General features: G+C 37.5%; 1 protein-coding gene across 1 annotated transcript; it reads right to left on the reverse strand.

The window, feature by feature from the left end:
- Positions 1-9,273: 9,273 nt before the first annotated feature.
- Positions 9,274-11,391, reverse strand: Vha26 (V-type proton ATPase subunit Vha26). Its single transcript, XM_069824905.1, has 3 exons — positions 11,220-11,391; positions 10,858-11,033; positions 9,274-10,010 (listed from the first exon to the last, which is right to left on the reverse strand). The coding sequence occupies exons 1-3, from the start codon at positions 11,250-11,252 to the stop codon at positions 9,539-9,541; spliced, it is 681 nt and encodes a 226-aa protein (XP_069681006.1). The 5' UTR covers positions 11,253-11,391; the 3' UTR covers positions 9,274-9,538.
- Between the last annotated feature and the right edge of the window lie 121 nt (positions 11,392-11,512).

An 11,512-nucleotide genomic window follows, 5' to 3' on the forward strand; every position in this document is an offset into this window, starting at 1 on the left:
CAGTTATATAATTTAAAAGTTTCACTGAATCAAAATACTTTTTTTTTTATTAGTTTATTTTAGGACGCTTTATCATCTGCTATCATTATCCAGCATCTGAATGAGATGCAAGTGAAATGACTCCGAAAATTACCCAGCATTTGCTCCTAATGGGTTAGGGGAAAACCCCGGAAGAAAGTTTTCAACCAGATAACTTGTCCTAACCAGGATTTCAATCCGGACTCACTTGTTTCATGGTCAGACATGGTGTTATTCCACAGCGGTGGACAGAATTCACTTACAACGAAGTGTCTCGAGAGGCAGAATTTGATTTCAAAGCACTTTCACTAGAAACAATAGCAAAAACAAGACACAGGGAATTTCTCAACGGAGAAAATTGATTACATTCTTGTCAGTATTCAGTCAAGTCCCATATGAACATGCCAGGCATTTATTTATATATTCCTGCTGCTGGTCAGTCACCTGGACAAACTTCGTTGTTGGACAACTGAAAGTGTTGAGCACAGAGGCAGCAGCATATTTGAGATTGTTGTCATCGGCGTTTCTTAATTCAGACTATGCCACGTTGTGATTGTATCAATATTAGGAGTGTGCTGGAAACATGAAAGTCGCGAATTCAGTTCCTGGTTTTCTTTGTTGATAATCCTTCTAGTTGCCCTATGGGCCTGGAGTTACAGAGGTGGATAGCTTTGCTAGTGTGTACGGTGTCAGCCAATCAGTGGCAGCAGGTCCCCGCTAACAATAATAAGTCCAGTTTATTCTCTTGCATTGTGTTTTGTTTTAGTGCGTGTAATTGTACACATTTTGAAAACGTACATCTGGAAAAAGAAATTACATGGCAGAATAAGGGAATTTTTTTTTTTATTTATTTATTTAATACTATACACTTGAGCTACATTAGGCATTGCAGCCCGAAAGAGCAGAAGCTCGTGCTCGGGCGCAGTTCAGATCAGTTATACAAAATATATCACAAAATTGAGAGTTCATTGAGCACAATCACATTAATAAGTGGTAAAATAATACAGCATGTAATAATAGGGTCTATATACAAATAGAAAATACAAAAGTACATAAATATTAGAGTATCAATTTTTAACTCAATTAGCTTAAACAATTAAATAATTAATCTGATTTGTTTCTTAAATCTATGTGAGTTAAGTGTACTTAGCTCAGGGTAAGCTCTAATTAATTCATTATATATTTTGGGTCCAAAACTTCTGCTGTGTGTTAATCCGGCAGTTGTGTGGCATAAGTAAATTTCTGGCCACCCAGTTCAGTGAAGAAAATATACTAAATTTAGTCAGTGACAACATCATTTGCTTACTGAAGAAAAACTTTCAGTAGGACTTGATTTGGGATGTAGTGTAGAATGAATGATATAGTGATGTGAATTATCAGCATTATTTTACAGCAGCTACTGTGATACTGCATGTAGGTGAGCATTGACTTTAATACGGCAAAGCATGGGGACCTGCCACCAGAAATACTGTATTATTATTATTATTATTATTATTATTATTATTATTATTATTGATGTGTATTATTGTTCCTGACTGCACCGTTATGTGAGTTGCTAAAAACCTAACACTTAACACTAATAGATCATTTCCTTAACACAAACTGGCAACTTGACTGTTGGCAATGTGCTCCCATGTGCTGGTGATGGAGAGAGTATGTTATTGATGGTTTGAAAATCCTCAAAATATAATTTAAAAATATTATTAATTGTAAACAATCAAAACATTATTGCTCACTTAAATTAAACAAGGAGATGCTCTGTCTGCCTTGTGATACAACATTGCATCAATACAGAATATTACTATTATTACCAAATCAATTACTTTTAAACACCAACATTGAATGATGTTTTTTGTTATTTTATTCTTTTCAGAACTGTAAAAGTCACTTAAACTCTTTTCAAGTTTCCTGTCAACCTCTGCTTCGGCATGTGGATGTGAGGCCAGCAGCCAGCTGGTCGGTCTTAGCCCTGCAAAGGGCTGTAGCCTCGTTGATTTACTTTTTTGCAACATACTGTAGTAATGAGATTCTGTCTCTCTGTTCCTTATCATACAGAATGGCAGTTTGTGCAAACTTACAACTGGTGCAAGTGTACTCGAGAAAGTTTGACCCTGTTTGCTGAATGCCATGGCTGTAAGACATAGTGACTATTTCGACATTGTAGAACTGTAGGCAAATATAATCTGTACTTAAATTATTCCCAGACGTTTGTAAAGCTCCAAGAGAAGAGTAAATATGGTAAACCTCTAAGATGATATTAGGGGAAGCATGAAAACTGTCCAAGTAAAGGATGATGATAGACATATACAATAAAGAAACACACAAACCCAGAAAAAGGTTTTAACAAGTAAATTCTACAAGAGAGAAACATTTAATTTCTGCTAGAATTTTATTTGAAAATGTTTTCTATTTTAGTTTGCATTCCATAGTGTGTGTGTGTGCGCGCGCGTGCGTCTGCTGGATTTAACAATGAAGTCATCATCCTTCTTGCTTCCCAATATTTTGATGGAAGGTCCACAAATGTCCCAAGAGTTTCACAATAATATGTTGAACTGAAAAGAAGGAAACCTGAAAAAGTGCTTATTCTCTAAAATGAACAAAATGATGTTTTCCCATGCAAAAATGTTGAATAGTCGCTTACAATGTAAGCAAGGATGTAAGGATCTTTTTTAATATCATATTCGTCGTCAGTACATACGAATTATTAAAAATGTGCTCATATATAAGTCACAGTGTAACTGTGTTCTTAAACACTGTGTGTGGAGTTTATCCACACCCATTATCCGCTGCAAAATCGTAAGTACACTTCCTCCCCAGTATTAATACGTACTTTGTCAAAAGATAAAAAGTCGGTCTATTACGCTCTAACCATTCAGGGCACACCTTACTCCTATTTGCATATCATAGAGATGAAACCAAGCCTCGTTCAGCTTTGCTGTCATGCACACCATTCAAAATCTTAGGACCTCCATAGATGTGATCAGTCTGGGTAGTGCAGTCGGTATAGTGCTGGCCTTCTCTGATCGAGGTCGCGGGTTCGATCTCAGCCCAGATTGGTGGCATTTAAGTGTGCTTAAATGCGACAGGCTCATGTCAGTAGATTTACTGGCCTGTAAAAGAACTCCTGCGGAACAAAATTCCGGCACACAAACAACATTAATATAACCTCGACAGTTGCGAGTGTCATTAAATAAACCATAATTTAATTTAATTTTCAATAAATGTGCAATGTTTTAACTTCAATAGTTTTGTGACATTTCGCAAAGAACGGTAACACACCCATTTCCTGTGAAAGCTGACAAAGTAGTTTTTAGGGGACTGTACAGCACTTTCCACGTTATCCTCATTGAGCACAGTAGGTACACACTCTGCATTTCATAGCTGCTTCCCGAAATTTATTCATAGGAACGTTAACACTAGGCAATCTTGTCTTCCAACTTTTAACATTTTTTAGCATAATTTAACACAAAATGATTGTACACAAACATGAACATGTGTACAACTTTGACTTCTACTATAACTAAGGTGAATTTGAGACTGATGCAATTGCTGATAGCAACATTGCTTTATTTACTTACCAGTCACATGGGAGCGAATCGTCCGATGGTGAAGTTGCCACGTATGGTATGGAAATAATCAGCATGTAGAACTGTTAGCTGTCATGAAAATATTGCTGTGAACTAAAAAGTTGTCGTAGTTGCTTTTGGTAACTATAAACAAATGTGTTGTGATCTAGTATGCAGTAGTGTAATGGGTTTGAATCTCGTTATCCATGACCTTCTTGTTACACTTGGCAGTATCTTTTGCCATATGAATTCAGGTGTACAGTAGACTCTCTGCTACTCCGGTCACTCCTTGCACAGATTACTGCCAGTGCTTAAAAATGCCTTAATCTAACGTTATAAGTTGTGCCAACAACTCCAGTTGCACTTCTAAATTGAAACTAGAACGTTCCACACATGGCCAGCAAATGTTTGTACAACACATGGTACTAGTACACCAGGAGGAGGCTGGGTTAGTGAGAGTCTTGTGTATTTTTCCAGAAAGCAATCCGGAGTTGCAAATTTTTCTACTCTCCACAAATATATTGTGGATAAGTTTATTGACTACGGTCTTCACTTCTTGTCACACTTGTTAGAATTCTTAAATTTATTTCAAGTCATGTGCATGCCGGATACATAAACCAGACATCCTACAGTTATCTGGCAATACCTTTTGTCACTTAATAGACCAAGATGTAAAATGTGATCAAATGCCAGTAAGCATTCGAAGAGGAGTTCAGGTATATTTTTCCAGAAAGAATTATTCTAATATTTTATTCTGCTTTCCTCAAAATATATTGCGGAAAGTTTGTCTGTAGTCTTTTAACATTCAACGAGACATAGCCTCCATGACTAAAATCATAAAAAGGTCAGTCTGAACAATATTTCCAGCCATAAATTACTCTTCTTCTTCCCTTTGCAGTTCTGGGTAGCCAGTGCGCGTTCTGAGACTACAGAATCTTATCTGTCCATTGGCAAATGGTTTTCCTACATTTGAGTTCCTTTTGGTTTATAATTTAAGATTTTCCTAGGTAAGCAATTAATTGGCATCCTCTAAACGTGGTGACTCCACTTGGACTGGTATTTTTTGAGTTCTGTTACCATTTCTTCGACATGTCATTTTTCTCTAATTTCCTCACTTCTAATTCTATCTCGTAAAGTCTCTCCACTTAATGAGCGCAGAAATCTCATCTGTGAACAATTAATTCTGTGGTCATCATGTTGCCGGAGAATCCAACATTCACTTCTATATAGAAGAGCTGGTTTAGAAATAACATTGTGGTACAGTATGTAATTTGAATGTCTTTCCTCGTATATTTTCCAAAATTTCTCTTCAACACGCCATTTAATGTTATATTTTACTAAATTTGTTGGAACATTTTTTTTATGGTTTTAAAATCGAGATATATGACTTCCCAAGTATGCAAAGAAATTATTCTTTGTAGTAATTTGTAAATAAATCTAGTAAGTTGCAATTAAGTATAAGTTAGTTACAAAGTTAATCATTAATCTAAGAAAATCTTGCAGAACTTTGGGCTTATTTATTTTATAGGTAAACGTAGCTCTTTATTAAGTATTTCTTTAAACTTCTGCATGTCTTGCTATTCTTAAATGACTGCGAAAGTAGCAGACTGGAATTCAAATTCTGTCTGGGAAGAGTTGTCTGGCTAGGTATTAGAGCTTCATTATAGAGCAGTGGCGGCTCATACATATTTAATTCCTAGTGCCAAAACAACAGATAAGGAATAAGTAGAAAGAATGGCATAATAATAATAATAATAATAATAATGTCACTAAAATGTATACAACTGCAATACTTGAGCACTTTTGTTGACCAGGCTAACATGTGCGATAGATATAATCCATTTGTCGATTTTTCTGACTTGAAAACCAGTCCATCACTTTTTTGCTGAGTCCACCGAGTTAGCTCTGTGGTAGCGCATCTGCCTCCAGAGTAGCCAGCCCAGGTTCGATTCCCAGTGGGGCCAAGTATTTTCGTGTGAAAATTTCTACCTCTAGACTAGGACAGATGGCGGTGCACAACTTCTGATCACTAGATTGTGCACCAATATGCCTGGGTTAAATCACAAATCTCCCTAGCGCATATGAAGAGAAGGCGTGTCACTGTTGACAGTGGTAGGGACCTTAAGCCTGGTGGTCTGATTGGTGCTATTCAACAGGAGTAATCATCCATTCCCTACACATACACTCACCCCAGTACACGGCATAAGTCTGCACACAGATACACACCAAACACAGCATGCCTCGCCAAAGTGGTGTGCAACTTGAAAAACGGGTCACAGTTCTGCCATCTATCCGCAATATGCGGAACCCGAATCACACAAGTGAAGTGAGTAGGCCTTCTTGTTGAAGTCTATTTTGCACAGCAGCTCCAGTGCAGTTAATCTTCCCTCTTTAATTGCGTTCATAAGAATACTTTTCTCTTCAACATTGAGAAACTCCGCTTTGCTACCGATGTTGACATTGGCATTGTTATTAAGTTTCAAAAGTTTCGATATTTTTAGAAAAATAGAGTGTAATGCATTGTCCAAAATTAAGTTAGAAGTGGTACCACACCAGAAACTGTGCTTGTGTAAGAGACTTCCAGTTCACTTTTCAGTCCAAAAGGTAAAGTGACAGGGAATTGTGTTTTGTAGTTTTTAAGTAATTTGGTATCTATGAGGTGATCAGCAAACTGGAACTGGAACTTTGTCTATGATTACATCACGAATCTCCACTGCTTGCATTTTTATAATCTCAGCACACTTTCTTTTTGGTAATGCATTGCACTGTGTTCGGTCTCACTTTGAATCGCACTAATGACGTCATCAATTTGGTTCCTAACTAATTGTATCCTGTACATTCCTAAAAGTTACATACTTTCAAAACTTATCAGTCTAAATAACTATATAATTTAAATTGAATTCAATTAAACAAAAACCACATCAGTTTAGATATTGAGGGGGAAGTTTAAAACCAGCCTTAATTGCGTTTTAGGTTTCACCCCAGCCACTCTCACTTTGAAATTTCAAATGACACCCCTATTTTAAATTGAGGGGTTGGATGCAAGAAAGCCACTTCTCTCAAATGCAAGTTTTGAGAAAATTGATATTGAAAATTCAAACCGTCATAATGTTACCTATGCACGCCTTTACATTTTGGGTACTCCTGACCTCTATGATCACAGTATTGAACTACAACTTGGTGATCATATGCATAACAGATCAGAGAAGACAATAAAGCGTTTTACTCAAAAAGGGCACATCCTCTATAATGCCCTTCTTGCACCCAGCCCCTCAATTCTTAATATAGGGCTATGTCACGTCATCCCCATCGACTAACATCAAATTACGTGTTTTTAAAACAATGCAAAATAAATTAGTTATAAAAGGAAGAAACGAACAAAGATGTTTTTCTCTACAACTTTTAGCTTTCAGTCTCCCAAACAATCGCATAGCTTTCCTGGATGATAGGTACGGTTTCTTCACTTGTGAGACATCCTTAAGAAGAGACGTGTTTGTTATGTTCCATTAGATATGCAGATAGAAGTTATCCATCTACAAAATGACACTTTCACCAAAAGCATATGTATTTTGTTGGCTTGTACATATATAAATAACTTTGTAAATTAATATAGGTGCTAAAATCTATGTAGTTTCGCTATGAAAATTGCATCAATGTTTGGCTCCATCTACATATGCGAAGTTATTTATTTATTTTTTGTGAAGCTGACTAAAACTCGAGATCTAGACTTAATAGACGAGAATTTGAAGGATCAGCTCAGAATTCCAATGATTGATATTATTCCCGATTTCAGACAATTACACTTGCGGGATGGTAATGAATAATTTGATGGATTTGTTTTCTAGTAGTCTGTTATTTTGAATTTGTTCTGTATATTGTAACATACAATTTGAATGTGTACGTTACATGTTGTATAATATTTTACAGTTGATCGAATATAGACTGGAATGAATACGGGGATTATTTAATCTACTACTCTCTTTAACACAAAAAAATTACCGATTTCCTGTAGCGTGAATTTCTCCAAATCCGCTTCAGAAGCTCCTGATCCACTGACAAGGAAAATGTTCGTTATAACACTTGATGTAAAAACAGCAGAATCTTGCACTCTTAACCTCTCTTTCCTTATGCTGTCATGTTATCCATAGACTGTGGGTTTCAAGGTAACAGTTACGTGTCCTTAGGAGTAATTTGAAACTCTCCCACTGCACAAAACATTCGTTCACATGATGTCTTCTGAAGGGGACTTCTATGACTTCTGATCATTACTTTTTTAAGATACCTTTGGTTTGCACCAGCCACCACTGGTTACATTCAAACATTGCTAGATCATTATTATGTCACCATGCTTGGCGGGTTATCACGTGAAAGGTGTAGCTACAAAACTGAGCATGACTGCTTTAACATATTTGTTAATGTTAAGAATGGAGATTTTATTACCTTACTGTTGTAGCCGTCATTCAGACAGTGTGAAGTAGGAAGTCAACTGCACAAATTCATGCTACTTACAAGCTTAACTTGTCTGTGATGGGCTTTGCAAGGGCTGTATGAGCCCTTTATTAAAATTTGTTCTGAGCTTTGTTAAAAATTGGCTAACGAGAAAAAAAATCAATGAAACAAACTCACTTTTCTGACTTTATCATTTCTTATTCTGCATTCTATTAAAGCAATTGATTGAAAATATAGGAATTTAGCAGATTTTTCACCGCAGGTTGTAGAATTTCTGTAATTATGATTTGAAGGTAGGGTAAATTAATAGGAAAGGACAATGCCTCTTTGCCATTAAAATAACCACAGCCAAAAAAATCACGATTTCTATCACCATTAGCAGCGCCAAAGCTGAAAGAGGTGTAAATGACATTGTAAGTAAGCTATTGCTTTCACAAGTGGCATGCAATGGCCCACTTGTCCAGCTTTTACGACTTAAGATTATCGGCAAACATATAAGTGCAATGTTTTCTTCTGCTAGTTGTGAAGAATATCGATTTCCTTGGTCGAGAAATTTTGTAAATGTTTCATCAAACTTAAACAGCTGTTATATCAGTTGCAGTTGTAAAGTGAGAAAGTGTTGAACTAGTTTACTTTCATTCTGTTCGAGCTACTTACAGATTACATTCTCATGTCTTGGGTGATATGATGCAATCCAAGTAAATCTTCGTAGCTCAATCATAGGCTGCGTTCAGCCGGGACAGCGCTGAAATAGCGGCCGCCATTTTTCGTAGCAAAATTTTTTTTGCTGCAAGCCTGCTGCTAGCCAGCGAAAGTGGAGGGGGTAGACATCAACCAATGGTGCCTGAGTAGACAGAACAATGGCGTGTTTGTAAACACAGCGGACATTTTGCAGTCTGGTCGTTCAGCCACTAACAGCTGCTGTAACTCAGCAAAAGTGAATCGCTGTCCCGGCTGAACGCAGCCATAGTGAAAGTCTGAAGTTCATTTTGACAGCATGCATTTCATAATTGAATCTGTCAAGACTGTGATAGTGACCATCAGGAGACCAAAGCTGTGAACACAATCACAGCTGGAGTGTCGTCGTCCTCTGTTCTTACTTGCACAAGGGGAGTCCAAATGTTTCTCAGCTATCACTTAGGCAGCTGGGTCTTTTGTCACTTGAGAAGTTGGCAGCTCTGCTCTCTATCACATCCTGCTGTGGCCTAACTAAGGAGCAGTCAACTTGCCAGTAATCTAGTTGTAAGGGATAGAAACATTTATTTTTTATTCCATGGATAATTTACAACTCTTAGTATTTATTTTTCTGTATGTCGATAGTGTCCTCTAACAGTTCATGTATACACTTTCGGGCAGAGGCCCAACGGAATAAAACAATGCAAAGAAAGATTCTGGTTTTGATGTGGCATCAGCCTATATTCCCACTTCCTCTGTACATATTTACACCTAATTTCTATCTACATGCATGAGGACAAGTGAACACAATACTATGCAATGGAATGTGCTTAGTCGGCGAATTTGCGATTGGGGTTGCGTCCGAAGAGTGCGCAGCGAATTTCGGGGACCAGCTGCTGCGCAATGAGCTCCAGGCGAGCCTCCAGCGTGTTGGTCACCTTGATGCGCCCCTTCTGCGCCTGCAGCTCGACGCCGCCCGTGGTGTCCGGTGGCAGGAAGGCCTCGGCGTCCACCTTGAGGCTCACCTCGCGCCCCGTGGTGTCGTGGTACTGGGCCGCCACCTCCTGCAGCACGCCCTGCACCAAGGCCTGGTCCACCTCGCGCACGCGTACTACCACACTCGTCTCCAGCAGCTGCAGCAGCCCCTGCAGGATCAGCGCCTTCAGGATCTGTGTGTAGCGTGCCGGGTTGCGTGTCACCTCGCCCAGGCGCCGTCGTGCCTCATCCAACACATTGCGCACGTGGTCCTCCCGCACTTTCAGGGCCTTAAGACGTGCCTGGTTCAGCATGTTGGACGACTGACTGCAACAAAAAAAAAATTTTTTTTTCTTTCAACGGAACTGTCCCTCCGATATTTCAAGACTGTGTATAATAATCATCAATAACACTGGAGAGCTACCGTACATTCATATCGACAGAACAACACCACTCAAAACTCATTTTTCCTCTCCTGTTTTTGTTCCTGCGACAAACATTGCTACAATAATGAAAATCGGCAGTATTATCAAATGAAAGACGAATTTTTTTTATCCCCATTATCAATTCAGTCTGTTTGAATTCATAATTTTATAAACAAAATGTATACACATGAAAAATAGAACAGTCAATAAATAAAGTAAGCACAATTAACGGTAATCCTACATAAGTATTAGACTAATGGAGGCACCAATTTTTTCTTCAACATTCACGCACTACAAATAGTATTGGGCACCCACCGAATACTTTCCAAAGAATAACCTAGAACTAGGCCTATTCACCTGTTGCATGTAGTAATGAATGGCAGTATCACTGCCGTCATGGCATGTGCTGATGAGACATGGAATTTGAGAATACTTAAATTCTGGACAGTGGGTGTTTGAGGGCCTGAACCACACCAGCAAAAAATCGTTTTTAGTGCCAGTGGTGGTGGTGCAAATTTCTGTCACCTGTTTAACAGGTTACCTCCAGAGTGTATTGAGTGTGAATATTTTTAAGACAGTATTGTATCAATGGCTCATACAAAATCCCTTTTATAGTCTTGACGAATATATAATAGCCCTGTTCCTGTAAATATTACATTTTAATTGACATTATGATATGTCCATAGCACCTACTTATACAACATAGGTCTAGAACTGGAGAATTACCCAAAAGATGTAAATGAACGTACATTTTTTTCAGCAGTTCTACTTGTTTTTCTTTCCTCTCGTAATATTCCATTATCTTCAATCGTTGCTGTTGCACAAGACGGCCCTTTTCTATATTAAATTCTTCTTCTGCTTTGGCATCAATTTCTTCTGCTTTTTCATTGGCTTCTTGCTCAATGAAAGCCATCATATGCTTAATCTAAAAGTGAATGAAATAATCAGAAATGTCTGAATTAATGAAAAAATATATTAAATTGCATTAAATAGCTACTGATTTCTCTTCATTTTGCTAAATATGCCATTCAACGCCAACTACATTATTTAGGTCCGCAGAATTGAATCTTCACATCTATGTAACATTTGATAAAGTTTCAAATTTACTAACCTGTTTCTGAACATCAGCATCGCTAAGAGCCATTTTAGTGGATTAAACACAACAAAATTAATAAAGTTTACGGGAAAAAATGCTTATAAAATACAAATACTTTATTCTTCCTGACGTACTGATCTCATAGACTGTCGGAGATCATATGATTGAGGAATCACTACAGTTGTCAAATTTAGTATCTTTTGATACGTCCGTTTAATTTAAATAAAGTAATTCGAGTGATAATTAATGTATGAATTACTTTAAATTTAATATCACTAATTAATTTATCAGTAAGTTTAATTAATATA

Source organism: Periplaneta americana, chromosome 4 (assembly GCF_040183065.1).
Source record: "Periplaneta americana isolate PAMFEO1 chromosome 4, P.americana_PAMFEO1_priV1, whole genome shotgun sequence".
NCBI lineage: Eukaryota > Metazoa > Arthropoda > Insecta > Blattodea > Blattidae > Periplaneta > Periplaneta americana.

Excerpts from the sequence above, each read along its gene's own strand:
- Vha26 (XM_069824905.1), bottom strand. The coding sequence starts at position 11,252 with ATGGCTCTTAGCGATGCTGATGTTCAGAAACAG. Across the intron at positions 11,034-11,219 it reads ATGCTGATGTTCAGAAACAG|ATTAAGCATATGATGGCTTT; the intron begins GTTAGTAAATTT and ends ATTCACTTTTAG. Across the intron at positions 10,011-10,857 it reads GTAGAACTGCTGAAAAAAAT|TCAGTCGTCCAACATGCTGA; the intron begins GTACGTTCATTT and ends TTTTTGTTGCAG.